The sequence below is a fragment of the Macrotis lagotis genome, chromosome 5 (assembly GCF_037893015.1).
Source record: "Macrotis lagotis isolate mMagLag1 chromosome 5, bilby.v1.9.chrom.fasta, whole genome shotgun sequence".
In the NCBI taxonomy this organism is placed as follows: Eukaryota; Metazoa; Chordata; class Mammalia; order Peramelemorphia; family Peramelidae; genus Macrotis; species Macrotis lagotis.
In genome coordinates, this window is record NC_133662.1 from 159,594,270 (window position 1) to 159,611,797 (window position 17,528).

Consider the following 17,528-nt stretch of genomic DNA (forward strand, 5'->3'; position numbering starts at 1 on the left):
TAAAGATGAGTCAAGGGAGGGAGATGAATATGAAGGCATGATATAAAGATGGAGTCAGTGGGTGAAAAAGGAACGTACTGGGAGAAAGGGAAAGGAGAAGTAGAATGGGCTAAAATATTTCACAAGAGTCAAAAAAAAGCTTTTGCAATGGATTGGAAGGGGGAGGATGTGGGGGAATGAGAGAGGCTTCATTCTCATCAAAAATGGCTCAGAGAGGAAACAGCTTAATAGGAAACAACATACTTAATAGGGCATAGAAATCTAGAGGAAAAAGGAGAGGAAAGGGATGGGAGCAAGGGGGTGAGGAGGGGCAGCGGCATAGAGGAAAGGGTAGATCATGGGAGAGGGCAGTCAGATATAACATTTTTTCTTTTTTTACTTTTTATAAGGATTGTGTGGCCTGTTCAGGACCATAGAGGTGGGTGGGTTCTGGGTCTCTGGGGTGGGACATAAGTTTGGAATCTCTTGACCCCAGGGCCAGTGCTCTGTCCAGGGCACCACTCGACTGTCCCACAGCACACTTTTGAAGAGGGACATAGTGAAAGGAGAGAGAAAATATAATAAATGGGAGTGGGGAGAAATGGATGGGGAGAATTACAATCAGCTATAGCAACTGTGGAAAAATATGGAAGTAACTTCTCTGATAGACTTATGATAAAGAATGCAATCCACCCCAGAGACAGAGCTGATGGTATCTGAACAGACTCATGCACATTTTTTTTCACTTTATTTATTGTGATGTTTTTTACATTTTTGTGGTGGGAGGGGGAAATGTTCACTCTTACAACAAGACTATTTTAGTAATGTTTAAATTAAAACAAAAAAAACCTACCAATCTTTTGGGATATTCACTTTTCCTTTTGTCTAATAATGTTTCCTAATGCCTTACCAAAGTCTGTCCTAGTGTCATTTTTTTTTTAGGTTTTTGCAAGGCAAATGGGATTAAGTGGCTTGCCCAAGGCCACACAGCTAGGTAATTATTAAGTGTCTGAGACCGGATTTGAACCCAGGTACTCCTGACTCCAAGGCCGGTGCTTTATCCACTACGCTATTTAGCTGCCCCCTGGTGCCATTTTTGCTTTATTTCATATCATGTCCTCATTAGCAATTGAGTTTAGATATTCACCCCCTCATGTCTGGAATGCTTTTGTTCTTTACCAAGATTTTCCTGGTTCATTTCCCACTTTCATCTTCCTCAACGCTGGTAGTACCTTCTGAGACTACCAATCTCCAGTTGTCCTGATCTCTATTTTGCCACTGGACTCAAGAGGGCTCAGGAGGAGGGAGTGAGGCTGGTGACTGTACAGTCCTGCCTCACTTAAATCCAACTTTTATACTGTCTTTCTGTAGTTTGATGGATTTTCTTTAAATATTTAGATGTTATACTATTCAATGCACATATATCACATCATGATTTCATTGTCCATTTTGTTTTTAAGGATATCAATTCCTTCTGATCCCTTTTAATCATTTCTATTATTAATGCCTTGCTTGAGATCACAATTGCTAGGGGGTGGCTAGGTGGCACAGTGGATAGAACACTGGCCCTGGAGTCAGGAGTACCTGGGTTCAAATCCGGTCTCAGACACTTAATAATTACCTAGCTGTGTGGCCTTGGGCAAGCCACTTAACCCCACTGCATTGCAAAACAAAACTAAAAAAAAAAGATCACAATTGATATCCTTGGCATGAGTTAATGAAGATTAATAGATTTTCATTTTAACTGTGCAAAACTTTCTATTTCTTATAACAAATTGTTGTATTCTACTTTCTAATCCATTCTGCTATCTCTTCCTGTTTGTGATTATTCCATTCAATTATATTTCCCTTCATTCAAGAATCTATACTTTTTTCAACTTCCTCAATTTTTTAGTAGAGATGCCAATTTCTGTACCATTGTCCCTCCTCTCTTAATCCTTCTCAGAGTTTAATCATTTTTTAACCTTCAAATCTGAACTTTGTTTTGATTTTGACCATTCCCTATACACTTTTAATTCCTTCTCCCTTCATCCATACTTGCTTCTCTGATGAGTTTGATACCAAATTTTAGAGGTGGAATGTGCACATGCATGCGTATGTGCACAGGATATGTATGCACATTATCTGTGCATTGCCAGATAAAAGTTCATATGTCTGTTCTCCTTTTCTTTGTTTATATAATCTCACAAACTCTCATTATAAGAAAAGCTGAGTCTAAACCTTACTCTTCAATACTGGTATATTTCTTTCCCCCTTCTCTTTTCTTTACTCTCTAAAAATCAAAACATAAGCTCAGGCTCTGTTTTAATAGCTTCTTACACCTTTGAAGCCACAAAGTTTGGAAGGAATACTTATGTATTTTTCATCTATTCTATAGGAATACAATCACTTCATCATTTAATTCATTCCAATAGCTCAAATGCATTTACTTAGCTTTGAGGCTTTTATCAGGATATTTCAAAATTGTTTTATCCATTAAAGGTCCATTTCTTGTCCCTTCTTCTCCTGCATCAGACTATACTTGGTCCTTACTTCGTAATTTGCTTTTTTGTAATAAGATAAAGACTGTAGTTCCTTGGTACTTGAACTTTTCTTTTTGGGCTGCTTGCTGTACTCCCCAACCCCCCCCCCCCGCCCCAGATTGGATTTTGGTTGTTCTTTCCTAGGAATTTTAATTTTTGGAGTTTATTTCAAGAGGTGACTGATAAGATTATTTCTATTTTTACTTTCCTCTCTGGTTCTAATAGATCTGGAGTTATCATTCATGACTTCTTAAAAGTTATTCTTAAATCCTGTTTTTCAGGAAAAGTGATGATTTCTAAATTTCTAAACTGATACCTTGTTTCTTCTATTTTAAAATCTTTTGATTTGTTCTAATTTTTACTTCAGTAAGATTTATGAGCTTTATAAAAAGCTCGTTAATAGTAAGTAGGGTAAAATACAGTTCTTTGTATTGTTTTGGTGGGGTTTCAATTACATCAAATGGCAATCTTTTTTGCTGTTTTAAAAACTGATATGGGACATAATTGTGGACTATCATTTTTTGTAAAATCTAACAAATGTTTATATTCTAAGCTGGGGGATAGCCTTGGCAACCATCTCTATGCTTGGCATTTGCTAAGATGATTTTTGGATCCTTTTGGTTCCTCATTGTGGTAATTGATTTACATTGGTAAAACTTTTACATAAAATTGGATTAATGTCCTTTCATCCATTGTCATTAATAAAAATAAGTTGAAAATATTTTAATTACATGCTAATTATTTTCATTTTTATTCTAGTTTTGTATTGATTTACAAATTGGTAGCCTCATTGTACCCAGATGATTTTCAAGTGACTATTATAAGAGGAACAAATACTTTCATTTCTGCTAATTAAAATTTTTTCTTTTGTGTGTTATTCAGTGCTTACCCTGGCTAGAACCTTCTAATCCTTTCTTGAAGAAATTATTCATGTAGCCTAAAAGTCTTGTGGTAAACATGGTATAGGGAGCTAAAAAAGACATATATATATATATATATATATATATATATATATATATATATATATGTTTAAATATTACTTTAGAATTAGTTGGGTGACTTTGGGCAAGTCACTTGACCTCTGTGACTCAGTTCTCTCATATAAAACAAAGGGATTATGGAAACCTGTCCCTTTCAGTTCTGAATCTATGAAACTATGATCACAGGATTTCTTTCATTCCCTACTCTTAAATCATATTTTTCATGATACTGTCCCTCATTTCCAATGACCTCAAGTTACTGAATAGAAAAATATGATGATTTAATTTAGAGGGTTTTATTGAGATCTTAGACTTCTCTGTTTCATCTTCTGAATACATGTTGGTTTATCAATTGTACTTATATTCATGATAGTTTCTTTGTATGTATCTATTTATTTACATGGTGTCTCCCCAAATAGGACGTAAATTCCTTAAGGGCAGAGATTATTTTTGTGTTTTTTGCCTTTCTTTACATTTCCTGCATTAGCACAATGCCTGATACATAGCTGGTACTTAAAATATTTATTTGGATGAAATACCTAACATAACAGCTTCAATATAAGATGACAAAATGTCCCATGAAATGATTTTTTTCCCCTTTTTTTCAGTACAATAAAACCAACCAATCAACCAACAAAACCAAGTTTGTCTTCTAATTTTGTTTATGGTGATAATGTCAAGGAATGATACAATTCAGTTTCTCTAGCAGTATGTACATTCACTGGTCAATGCACAAGATTACACATTTACACATTACTTACATTTAGAGCACCAACAAATTGTTTACAGAGTAGAGAGTATAAAAACTGTGATTCTTTGCACCTTCTGCCTTGTTCCCTGACATCATCCCTGCAATGGAGGGCTTGTTTGCATTCTTTTTTTATGGCTTGCCATGATCAAAGAAGTCTTTGCCAAGTGGTCAGCCTGTTGGTGAGCAGTTATCTCATAGCTCTAGCCTGGACCGTGGAAAGCAGATTCTTGTTGAGGCTCTAGTGGAAGCTTTTCTAGCTAGGTAGAATCTATCAGAGCACCCACTGTCCTAGTACAGCTTTCAAGAAACCAGTGATTATCTTCATGCCCTGATGAACCCCTGGAACAGAACTTTGAGGAGAAAAACATCATTGAAATGGTGTATGACATATTCCTTTTGTTGGGCAAGGTGACAGGAAGCTTGGAATGCTAATGAGTCCCAGGTACCATTTCCTAGCTATGTGATCTTATTTCTACTTTGAGCGTAAGTTTTCTCATCTGTAAAACTGAAAAAAATATAAATGCACAACTACCTACTTCACACATGTTTTAAACTTTTAAGATGTTATATAGATATAAATTGCTGCAGTTACTTTCTCAAGTTTTCATTTGAAGCACTTTTACACAAAAACTCTCAATTTCTACAAGGAACAGAGTCATCAGATCAAGCCTTTCTAGTTTATCTATTTAACTACCTTAGGGGGGAGAGAGTACTATTTTAAAAAGCAGACTTTCAAGCAATAATCCCTGTCCCCATCACCTTCTATCCTTTCAAAAAACCTAAAAAACTAAGATGCAGACTTGATAGAGCTTGCTATTTTAAGTTTGTCAAACCTCACGCTGCTACTGTGTGGATATTTTCTTTGTTACAATAGGTTAATAAAAGCCTTTTTGATCAAACCAATATATGACATATAGCAGTTTTTTTTCCCAGTTAGTATAGAAAATATTTTGCCAACTTCATCTGCTTAGCTTTTGCTAGGAGCAGACTGTACAGTTAAAAATAAGTCCTGAGAAATGCCCCTTTTTGTACAAGGGAGAGTGGGTAACTATTTCTATTTTAACATATTACTAGCACCTTATCCAAAGTACAGAATAAAGAAATGTCTTATTAGTGAGCTTTACCCATACAGCCCAAAGGGCACAAAACCAGTCATAAAGGAAACTGTTTAATCTCCTTACATAAAGGATAAATACAAATAAAATTACATATAACTTAAAAATGTCAATGCATAAATTAAATTCATTGTCAAAGTGAGTTATTAACAGTCTGCTGATATGGGAAATTTATTTATATTATATTTTATTGTAACCATCACTACAAAGACTATGAACATGGAGTTGAAAAGAGATATGAAAATATGAATGGTAATTTGATTATCTGCAAGGTTTTTATTTTGTCTTAAAGTAAAAAAAATGGTCAGGCAGTTTTACTCAAATGATTGAACATGGTTGTTTTATTTTAATAGTTTAATAGATTAATCATGTTAAAAACATTTTGATAGATTAAAGCTACATCAGACACTAAAACACACCTTTTAAAAAAGTCTCATTTGCATTTACTAAGGAAGACACCTCTTCTATGCAAGTTAAGGGAAAAATATTCAAAGTTACAAAACAAGTAATAGAGCTCTCCATCTATGGAACTTTTGAGGCAGGGTCTGAAAAAGAGCTAAGTAGGAGGTAGGTAGGTTGAAATAAAGGAGAAAGATTGGCTTGAGTATAAAAAAGAAAGATTTGAGTCTATAAAGCAATGAAAAGAAGTCCAAATAAGGACACAAGTATGATGTTTAGAGGTCTTGGAAGGAGAAAATAAACAAATCTCAGGTCTCTGATCCCAGGTCCCATCCTATACTTTTGGGAGCCTAGACAAGATATTTAATCTTTTTTTTCCTTGTCTGAAAAATGTGGGGTTTGGACCAGATAAACCTCTAATGTCACTCCCAACCCTTAAATCAAATTAACAGGGTTCTACTGATTGGATGGTTGATACATTTGAAAATTTGTAAGAAAAACTGGATTTGGATCTTTGTAGTATAGAAAAGAGAAGAAGACATAGACTACAAATAAATAAAAATCAAAAAAATTGCCTGGTTTGAAAAATAAAAGACCTGGAAAGACTCCTGAAACTCTGAAAGATGTCCATGTCTATATTTTTTCTTTTTCTAAGGTATCTTAGTTTAAGAATGATGTGGAGAATTTATAAGGAGGCTTCAGGAAAGAGAGATAATTAAAGGGTTTGAGAATATGACCTTTGAATGAAAAGTAAAGGAATTGGAGAAAGAAAAGGCAGAGTGACAACATAATAATGATCTTTATGAATATGAATGACTATTTATACAGAGACTGATGACCAATCTCAGAATTTCCACTGAACAAGGATAAATAAGTGTTTAAATGTTGCAACATGAAAAATTTGGAATATAAGAAATTCCTGACATGACTGTTGTTAAAACATTTGGATAGTTTGCCAAAGAAAGGAGTATAGACTTATAGTTCTAAAAATTCAACTTATGTACTACCTTCTGGATAGTTACCCATCTGTCCTTTAATTTGCAATGATCACAGATACCTATCCTGGAATATTCAAGTTCCCTACAGACTTATTTTGGGATTATTATTGCTGCACGCTACCAACCAACAGAGTTGGGATTCTTTCCCCTATTAGTGGGTCATAAATAACTTTTTGTGAATTGCACACAGCCCACTGATGATTGTTATGCTGGTAAAGAGATGGGCTCAGAGATTCTTTGGGATTCAAGGAACAATATAAATACTAAGTGATGGTTGAGAATACTTTGAAGCTATAGTTTTAATAAAAACCTGTGTCCCTTGGTAAAATACCCTGGATTCTTTATATTGTTTTGGTGAGGTTTCAATTTTTATGTCAGAGAATTTCAAGTTTTGATGTAGCTTGTTACTGTCATTTATCACTTGGATAAATCCTTTTTCTTTTATTTCTAGAAAGCTTGAAAGATATTTTTTTATTGCATTTAAGTAAGCCTATGGCTACTGAATACAGCTGGTGTCTCTTGCTTTTGAAAGCTTAGCCCGTGGATTATTAAATGAAGAAAAGGGACTTAATCATACTGAAGCCCAAAGAGAAAAAGTGAAAGAAAAGAGATTTAACAAGCTGTTGTTAAGTTGTTCTCATCTATGAAAACAGAGAAAAGGAGATCACTTGGCTTGACAGCTCTGCATCTTTGGAATACTAAATAAGGCATTACATATTTTGATACTCTGGGAGCTTTAAGCTTCTGTGATTATATATATATCTTGAATCTAAGTCACTGGCATTAGTTCTTGGTCTGGCACTACTAATACAATGTGAAATCAAGAAAATGCTTTCACAAATGCATGATAACTAAATATATACATTTTTCTGCTGAACTCAGATGAAAAGTTGTAACTTTAAAAGTTATGATAAGTACAAAAAAGCAAATTGGTCCAATAGATGCTTCTGAATTAGACAAAATATGCTTATTATATATCTAAAAATCTTCATTTGCTTCTAATTTGGACTTTTTCATTCTAATAAGTTTGACAGTACTACTGACACTAAAATAAATTCAATTTCTGTAAAAGATTGAAAAGTTGATTCAATTTTCCTTCACTAGTTAATTGTCAGGGTATATATTTTTGATCCAAAAGATATGTATAAATAAGCATGGTAGTGGATGCCTCCAAAAAGGGGGTAGGTTGAAGGTAAGCAGTTTACAGAGATAGTCTGAAAGTTCCAGAAGGATGTTTGTCTGGAATAAGTAATGCTATATAAAAGAATTGATATACTTAGGTGGGGCTTTATTCTAAAAATTATGCTAAGGGAGATAACTCAACCTAGTACCTTTGGTTGGGGTATTTAAGAGCTTCTGAAAACTGAATGTGAGTTCCATAACTCAGAATATTAAAAATTTCCCATTATTTCTATCTCTACCAAAATAGTTATTTTTTACCTTATATATATGTATGTATGTATGGAAGAGCAATTTGTTTTCTCTAAAATTCAAACATACCAGATAATGTCTCTAAATACAGCTCTGGAGAGAATATTCAAAGACCACAAAATGAAAATCCTAAACATGCTTATAATTAAATTACATCAATTGGAATTGGAGAACATGCCCTCGATGGACATGATCTGATCTCTGCTATGAGAGCCCATGCATATTTAACTTCAACTGAAGAATAGGCACCAAGATTGCTTAAATGGATTTTCTTCAGTTGAGTCAAAAAGAGTTGTTTATTAACCCATAATGACAGCAAACACCCAAGCCTCTAATCAGATATGCTGCTTGCTCCTACAGTGTCTCTAACTAGTTTTCTGAGCAGCTAATGAAAAAGGGATTGGAAGCATTACAAACAAGTCTGAGACTTTGAACAATGAAAACCTGAATATTCTGATTGTGCCAAATGACCAGGAAGCAGGCACTCAACTCCCTTGTCCAGGTAATTCTTCACAGAAGAAATATCATGTTTTCATTATTTGCTTATTTGAACATGATACTCTATTGTTTCAAAACAGAAGATGTCAGTCTAATTTTTTTTGGAAGGGAGAGGGTCTCATTTAGAGAAAAGAACAAACTGTAATAGATTAAAATACATTCAGTGGATTAAAAAGCACAGTCACGTCATGCAGAGGGGACAAAACAACACAATACATTAGTACAGTTTACCTCCCTCCACTCCTCCCCCTCCCCGGTATATTATCAGGTTATAATCATATCAACTATAAAACATAAAAAGTTATAATTAGTAATATTTACATAGCTTCATCAACATTAAAAAACATTAGGAAAAATCTCAATTAGAAAGTTTTGTAGCATTCAAAGTCAACAATAAATACATTTTTAATGTTGCTGAGACTTAACAGAACTGCTCATGCTAATAAAACCAAGTATAAAATGAAATAAAATTTAGCTAAATAGTTTTTTTATTTTATAATAAAAGAAGTTAAATTTTTACAAGTCAGCATGAATAACATGGCTTATTTAAAGGGTTGTAAAATGTGTAAAATACTTGGATTTCAGCATTTTGACTTTAAGAGAAAGATATATATATTTATATATAAAAGGAAAACTCAACATGAGCAACTTATTTTAAAGGGTTCTGTTCACATGAAATTACTGGGCAATTTCTATGTAAGTTATATTTAAATCCACTTTAATGCTAGTAGTTAGGATAATTCACCACTTATTTAAAACATTACTAAGAGGAAGATAGGTGAGTTGCATAATACAGATATTAGAATCTCTTTCTGTATAAAAGAACATTTATGGTGACTCAACTCTAGGCCAATTTAATTCAAGAAAAATTAGTTTGCTCACTAGTTTTATAGCTTCCTCTTATTCTAACTAAATAGAATGAAAAGAAAAGTATAGTATTATCCCCTCTTTCAAAATTACACACTGATATTCTTTGGGACCAAAATGAATTTTATGTATAGTACTAGGGAACTTTATGGTTCATTTGGAATTGAAAAGAATTCCTTAACCACAAGAAAATGGTGCAAAACCCCCAAAAGAAGCATTTATCTAGCCTAAGAACAGGGTTGGGTGATATCTACTAGAATCTATGACTCATGACTTCACTAGTACTAAAATCTATATTTAAAGACTATGAATGTAAGAATGGTTTCTGACTTCAAATTTATGTTAAGTATGATTCATTCAAGTTCTTCAGTTTCTTCAGAAAATAGGTCTGCAAGATCAGCTACCGTCAGGACTGAAGCCTCCGACTGCTTCAATGATGAACTAGTATGGCTGCAGAAATTTTAGAGAGCAGAGTCAAATTAACCAAAGTAAATTTCCTTGAAAAAGAAATTCTGTTTGTGTAATAAATAGTATACAATACAGAGTCATTCTAAAACTTCTACTATCTGCATTCTAATATACAATCAGAGGAACCAGGGTGGTAATATAACTGTGTTCATTCAAAAGCAGTGCACAACATTCTATTTCTTAGTTGTAGTCTCTTTTATGAAAATATTGTTCCATAAAAGGTATTAGTAGGTTTGAACCATACAATTGTCTCCTCACTATCAAAAGTTAATTTGTCTTATAGAGAATTTTAACAGTTTTCTATCCTGAGATATGTAAATAAAATCAAAGATAATTAATAATGAGAAATCAACCAAAAAAACCCTGAAGTCTAAAGCTATTTTACTGATCTGGTGACTCTTTTCTTCCTTTTAGACTTCCAGTGGAAGAAAACAATTCCTGGCTTCAAATCACTATTCTGCTCAGCAAAGCAACTCTGCAGGAATGACCCCTTTTAAGGCAAGAATCTACTTCTTGGATTTCCTCCAATCAGACCTATCTTAAAGAGATATTGTAAAGCATTAGTTAATTCTTGTTAAGGACTCTGAAGAGGAAAAACATATGGTACAAGTGTTAAGAGGCTTTATGATTCCCAAACTGGATTTGTTTGCTGACCAAATCAAAAGTTTTACTATTATAGTACAGTAACCCCAGACTCTTCTACTTTTGCAATAAAATTATCAGATGAATTCTATGCTCACAGGATATACAAAATAAAAGGTGTTCTTATTTATTCATACTAGGTTAAGTCTTTCAATTTGGAGGGGGCAGAAACCTTTTTCACTTTTAAATTGATCAAGGATTGCTTTATAATTTGACAGACTAAATATATATTTTAATCAATCTATAAATACCTCTATTTCCAATTTGTTATTTTATGATTTGGCTTAAAATTCATCATTAAAAGTTTTTCTCCATTAATACAGAGCTCTAAAATATTTAATATTGCATGTAGACTATTTTAAAAAGCACATATGTTTTCAGTTTGTGAATTCAATGTGAAAAGATATTAGATGAGACTGACTAACTGCTTTTCTTCCAAGTTTACTGAAGATGAATTCCCTTGCAATTTATAAATGATTCCGCTAAGAAAATCAATCATGACAAATAAATAATTCTTAAATTTGTGCTTCTACACACACACACACACACACACACAAAACACACTCTTGACAAAACTGCATTTTTTCTTTTATTTAATTGGTCATGTTTACCTTCTCTCAGCGGTTTTCAACATTGCCTGCATTCGTTCTTCAATAGTTGCTTTAATTAGAAATCTGTGAACAATGGTAGGCCTACAAGATGAATAAAAAAAATGAAAATGTCAATGGAATAAGGACTGAACCTCTGGTTTTGTTGGTATAAGGAACTTCCAGAGAGGAAACTGTCTCAACCAATCAATGTCAGTGATGCCTTTTCTATAACTTAAAGTTTAGAGTTATTTAGATGTGTAACTTGTCTGGGATCACACAGCTAGTAGGTGTTAGATGTAAGACTTGAACCCTGGTTTTCCAGGCTAAAGGCCTGCTCTCCATATACTATAACACAAGTTTCACATTAAAATGTAATAAACATGCTAATTGAAACAAAGAACTCACAAAAGAGTCAATATTCCATGTAATTCTTTAAATTCTCAAAGCAAATACTAAAGTATCTAACAAGTAAAAAATTATAAATATTTCTATATAGAAACAATTTATATAAGGAATTATAGATTATTTTAAAAAGTACTTGATTTGTTTTCCAATCATATACAATAGTAGAAACTATATAATAGTTTTTTACCTATCATTTTTATAAGACTTTGAATTTTACCCTTTTCCCCCACAGAAGGAAGTCTGATAAATTTTTACATTGTTTCCATGATATACAATGATTGAAATTGAATGTGTTGAGAACTCATATCCTTGAGGGGAAATTAAAATATTAGAGAGATAGCAAAATTATGTAGTACACGAGATACTTTTTTTTTTAAATTGAAGGTAATAGACTTTGGTCTTTGTTTAAACTCCATAGTTCTTTTTCTGGATACAGGTGGTATTCTCCATTGCAGGTACTCTAAAATTGTCCCTGATTATTCCATTGATGAAATGAGCAAGTCCACTGAGACTGATCATGAGTGGAATATTCCCCAATAAAACCTTCTTAGGGTTAATATTCCTAGTGAAGTCCTCTTGGGGTTAAGAAATATTAAGAAAACCATACCATTATTCTTAAGATTATTCTTAGAAGAAATACCTTGCATTCCAAATGAGACTTGTAAGGCTACCTGTTTTCTTGATAAGGAACTGGAAGGATGGCAGACTGTCACTAGAGCTTGTGTTTCAAAACAAGTTACATTACTTCAATAAGAGTTATAATCCTGAAGGTTATTCTCACCATCTGGATGGTGAGATAATATTTTATGAAAATCTTTCATTCTTTTTTTTGTTGCTGGGGTAGATTTTCCAGAGTAAAATGTAACTCTGAAGACTAACCAATGAGTTGACAGAGAGAGAGGATGGGGGTGGTGGTGTTGTTTTAAGTCATATAATCTTGCTTGACTGCCAATTTGGGGCAGCTCCTTGATCTTCACTACCTTTGTGAGACTTGGAGTGTGCCCTTCTCTTGAGAAACACAAATAAAAAAACCTTTTGGTCAGACCAGTCCCTGAAGATTTTGTTCATCATATTTTTATCACACACAGTCATTAGCCCCATGTTGCTCTTAGGGCATACAATGTTCTTCTGGCTCTCCTCCTCTCATTCAACATCAATTCATGCAAATCTTTCCAGGCTTTTCTGAAATCCCATCCCTCTTGGTTTCTAATAGAACAACAGTGTTCCAAATTGTACATATACCACAATTTGTACAGCCATTCCCCAACTGATGGACATTCACTTGATTTCTAATTCTTTGCCACCACAAACAGGGATGCTATGAATATTTTTGTATAAGTAATGGTTTGTTTTACCCTTTGTCACAATCTCTTCTGAGTATAGACCCTGTAGTGATATTGCTGGATCAAAGGATATCACATTTTTATTGCCCTTTGGGCATAGAAATTACAGATTATTTATAACAATGTCTTAAAACAATCTATTATTACAAAGATAACCAGAGAAAGAGTTCAAGTTAATGTGGAAAGAATGGAGAAAACATGTAGAGAACTTTTTCTGGCAGAGCACCACTCTTGATTGCTCAAGGAAGTGATTTGTTTGCAAGATGATGGGATTAAATGACTTGCCCTCACACAGCTAGGTAATTATTAAGTGTCTGAGACAGAATGTGAATTCAGATCCTCCTGACTCCAGAGCTGGTGCTCTATCCACTGCATCACCTAGCTGCCCCTAAGGAAGTGATTTGGATAAAACATAGTTCATATGCCTAAGCCAAGTTTAGCACCCTTTCTTTCAAAAGTGACTTTCTCCTTTACCTACTTCACCATTTCTGTGAAAGGCACTGTCAAGTCTTCTGGGAAGGATGATTTGAAACTCTTTTGGTGAGGAAGAGATGGTTCAAAATGACTAAATGGGGAAATATTTTGTTTTTAGGCTATAAAACCTTTTATTAGTAATAATATAAAACAAATGGAAAACCAACAGGTATATATTTTTAAAATTTCAGGTTTCCTATTTTGAAAAATGGCCCAATTTAAAACCCAATTTTACCTATAATTTCCTAGACTGAACAATTTAGACATCAAAAGAACAATCACTGGATTTGGAACCATAAGATAAGAGTATGAATCCCTGGCTCTGTAACTGTGAATAAATACCACTTCTCTGAACCTTTCTTTTATTAATAATAATGATAATATCTCCATTAAAGAGTGTTTAACGAATATTTGATCTTCATCAAACTTGTGAGGGGTGCTCATCTTATACTCATTTTATAAAAGGTATTAAAGCTCAGTTAGGCTCAATGTAACACAGCAACTAAGTATCAAAGGTTGGATTTGAATTCAGTGTCAATTAATGCCCACTGGTACTTCCCTAAAAGAAGGAAGTTGGATTAGCTTATCTTTAAGTCCTCTTCCAATTCTAATATTCCAAAATCTAATGGTGACAGAATAAATAATGAACATAAACAAGAATTTGAATTGAAAAGTAGTAAGTTTAAAAAAAAAGTTTGGCTCTAAAGTCTACTAACTCCTTGTATTTTTTCATTGTTCATTACTGCTTAAAATAATTATTTGGTAACTTGGAGTTTTAACTCTGAACATGATCCTTTCAAATGAAAGAGTATCAATAAATTTTCTTGCAATGTTCGTCTTTTGTTTAAAATTAGATTCTCTCCTTGTCCCCCTGAATAACTGCCAAAAACAAAAATAAAATAAAAAAAATAATAAAATTAAATCCCTTACTGTGAAAATTGGCCAGTTCTAATCATTAGACAGGCAGATACACCTACTTGCTGTGGGGTTATCCAGGATCCTTGTCTAGGCCCTATGGTTTGGAAAGGAAGGAAGAAAAACCTGCTCTGTATTAAAACTCTATTCAGATTAACAAGCATTTATTAAGAACCTAACTCTTGGGGGCAGCTAGGTGGTGCAGTGGATAAAGCACCAGCCCTGGAGTCAGGAGTACCTGGGTTCAAATGTGGTCTCAGACACTTAATAATTACCTAGCTGTGTGTGTGGCCTTGGGCAAGCCACTTAACCCCATTTGCATTGCAAAAACCTTAAAAAAAAAAAAAAAAAAGAAAAGAAAAGAACCTAACTCTCAAAGAGTACTATGTAGGTCTTGGTTTTAATCTGTAGTTGCCCAAGGCTGAACTTTAATCCTGGATACATGAAAAACAGAAAACATTATTCTATCATACTTCTATCTTATATTGATATCCCTTTCCCTTCTATACCTTTGACTGGCCATGAATTTCCAATCTTTTGGGCTTCTGTTATAAGCCTAATACTTCCAAAGGGCAATCACATACATACTATGCTCAGTTTAATAATATGTCAATTAAAGTGTCATTATGGATGCACTTTTATAAGCATGTACTGTACTGAGAAAAAACACTGGGGAACATCATCAATCTGATATTTATAGCCAGGTAAAACTGAATCTTCTTATTACAAAATTTACTTTGAACTCTGGGCTAAACCTATTAGATTCACTGATCTGACCTAGATAGTAGTCTGGGCAAAAATTGAGAGACAGAATTGTTTCTTTTCATCTGAATTAGATGTACCTTCTTTTAGATGTAGTTTGGACAACAAATTAGTAACTTTCACACAAATTATGATGATTGCTTTTAATTTCATTGCTAACCCAAGTCTTTCCAGTCCTTTTCCCACCTGTTAACCTTTTTTTTAGTTGCCAAGGGATGAGAACTTTTTGAAAAATTGGGAAGATGACTATCAGTCAGGGAAGTATATGCACTGTCCATGCTACACAGTGAAAGGAGTATGAAAAGACCCCCTGGAGAGTCACTTTTGGCTTTCCAATTAAAAGTCTGCCAGACTGTTTTACCATAAATTATAGAAGTACAAAATTAAAATGGGACTCAAAGGTCAATTATCACCACTGTTTCTCAAAGAACAGTTTCCATCTACAATATTATAATCAAGTGGTAAACTAGTCTCCACCTTGAACAGTTCCAATGAAGGGGAACTCATTATTGAAAAAGGTAACCCATTTTCATATTAAGATTATTTTAAATATTAGGAAATTTTTTAAGAAATATGTCTAAATGAAATTTGCCTCAAGGCAACTGCTGTCCCTGGAATCATACAGCATAAGTATAGAGAAAAAGTTCAATTATTTACTAAATTTTCTAATTATCTAAAGTGAAAGTGCTAGATTTTGTTTTCAATCTTACTTTGTTTGTCCAATTCGGTGTACTCTTCCAATAGCCTGAAGTTCATGTGCAGGATTCAATATAGGTTCCACTAGGAGAACATGAGTTGCTTCAATGATATTTAAACCATTGGAACCTGTATGCAGAGGTAGCAGCAAAATATTGATCTTGGGATCATATTTAAATGCTGAAAGGTTCTCCTGAAAGAAAAAAAAATAGGTATTTCAAATGTCACCATGGAAAACTGAGATGCTCATTCTCCAAATCAGTAGACTGCTTTGTGAAAGGTAAATATTTAAAATGCATCATTTTCAAAAAAATCAAACCTAAATTAATTCAATACTGCAGAAATGCAGAGTGTGCATGATTTTAGTTATACAAAAAAAATGTACGTGTATATGTATACATATGGGCTTCCCCATAATGAATTTTAAAAATTAAATTTAGAAAGATAAAGTAACTACTAGTTTGTGGAGTAGTTTGCTAGGTCCTGGAGTGAGATACAAACTCAGGTAAGATACAGTAAGATATATAAACACAAGAGAACATGTAATATACGGAGAACTATATAATAATAACTATACTAATATAACATTATATGATAAAGTATCAGGGTGGGGTTAATCAAAATATCTAAGGGGAAAGGATTGTCACTGAAGATGAATAAGACAAAACTTAATAGGGATATCTCTTCTACTGTACTTCTACTGTACTTCTACTGTACTTTCAACAGATTTTAAGAGGTTAAGAAGGTCAGACAAGGGAGATAAAGAAAATTCTCAAGCAGAAGTGGCAAGACAACTGATGTGTGAAGAGCAGATTGAGAAGATTCATACAGAGAGAGTGGAAGCTGATGTGGTAACCCAGTCAGACAGCAATTAGATCTATTCTAGGATGGTAGAAATTGTAATGTGGGAAGGAAAAAATACTAGAAGATATTGCTGTAGAAAGCTTGATAGGACTTGGGAAGTGACTAGATGCCTATGAGAGATGAAGTAGTCAGAGGTAACACTAGAGATCTGTACAAAGAAAATAGGATGAATTTTATAGACAAAAATAAAGAAGTTGGTAGAAATTTCAAACATGATAAAGCTCAGTTTTGGACAGATTTTTGAGGCCTTGATGGGACATTCAGTTACAGGTGCCAAAAATGCAGCTGGAGAAGTAGAAAATGTCCTTGAGAGCTAACAGGACATCAAGTCTCCAGTGCTGCCATGACTCTACAGAATTCTCACCTTGAACTTCTCTCAGTTCCTGAGAACTTCTTCCTCTAGTTTATTACTTCACTGTCTCAGCTTCCTCTAAATGGTTCCTTCTAGGGAACCCTCTTTTGGGGACCATATTTCATCATCCTCTCAGATATGGCTCTGATGCTCTGCACTGGGCCACTGTCCCTGTCTTATCTAGACTCCCTCACCCTGTCCGCTGTACTTTGGAATATAAAGTCCTTGATAGCAAGGATTGTTTCTTTTTGTTTGTATCAGAAGCTGTAAAAATATCTGGCTTACAGTAGGTGTTTAATAAATGCTTGTTTACTGATACATACAAAATCCTCCACAGCACCATATAGACTTGGTGAACATTTGTTGAAATTAAATATGAAAGGGCTGCTTCAGACAATAACCTAATAGCCATGAGTTCAGTTTTTCATCTCTCAAAGTATGGATGTTAGAAACTAGATCAATCATTTCCAACCTTTT

General features: G+C 33.8%; 1 protein-coding gene across 4 annotated transcripts in view; it reads right to left on the minus strand.

Moving 5' to 3' along the window:
* Positions 1 to 6,030: 6,030 nt before the first annotated feature.
* SHPRH (SNF2 histone linker PHD RING helicase) overlaps positions 6,031 to 17,528 on the minus strand; it is a 113,420-nt gene continuing 101,922 nt past the window's right edge. For all 4 annotated transcript variants that reach the window (XM_074187781.1, XM_074187782.1, XM_074187785.1 and 1 more), the window contains 3 exons: positions 15,850 to 16,028; positions 11,262 to 11,342; positions 6,031 to 9,990 (listed from right to left, as the gene is read on the minus strand). In XM_074187781.1, the coding sequence (XP_074043882.1) occupies positions 9,894 to 9,990; positions 11,262 to 11,342; positions 15,850 to 16,028 (357 nt within the window). In that variant the 3' untranslated portion in view covers positions 6,031 to 9,893. The remainder of the gene's footprint in view (positions 9,991 to 11,261; positions 11,343 to 15,849; positions 16,029 to 17,528) is intronic.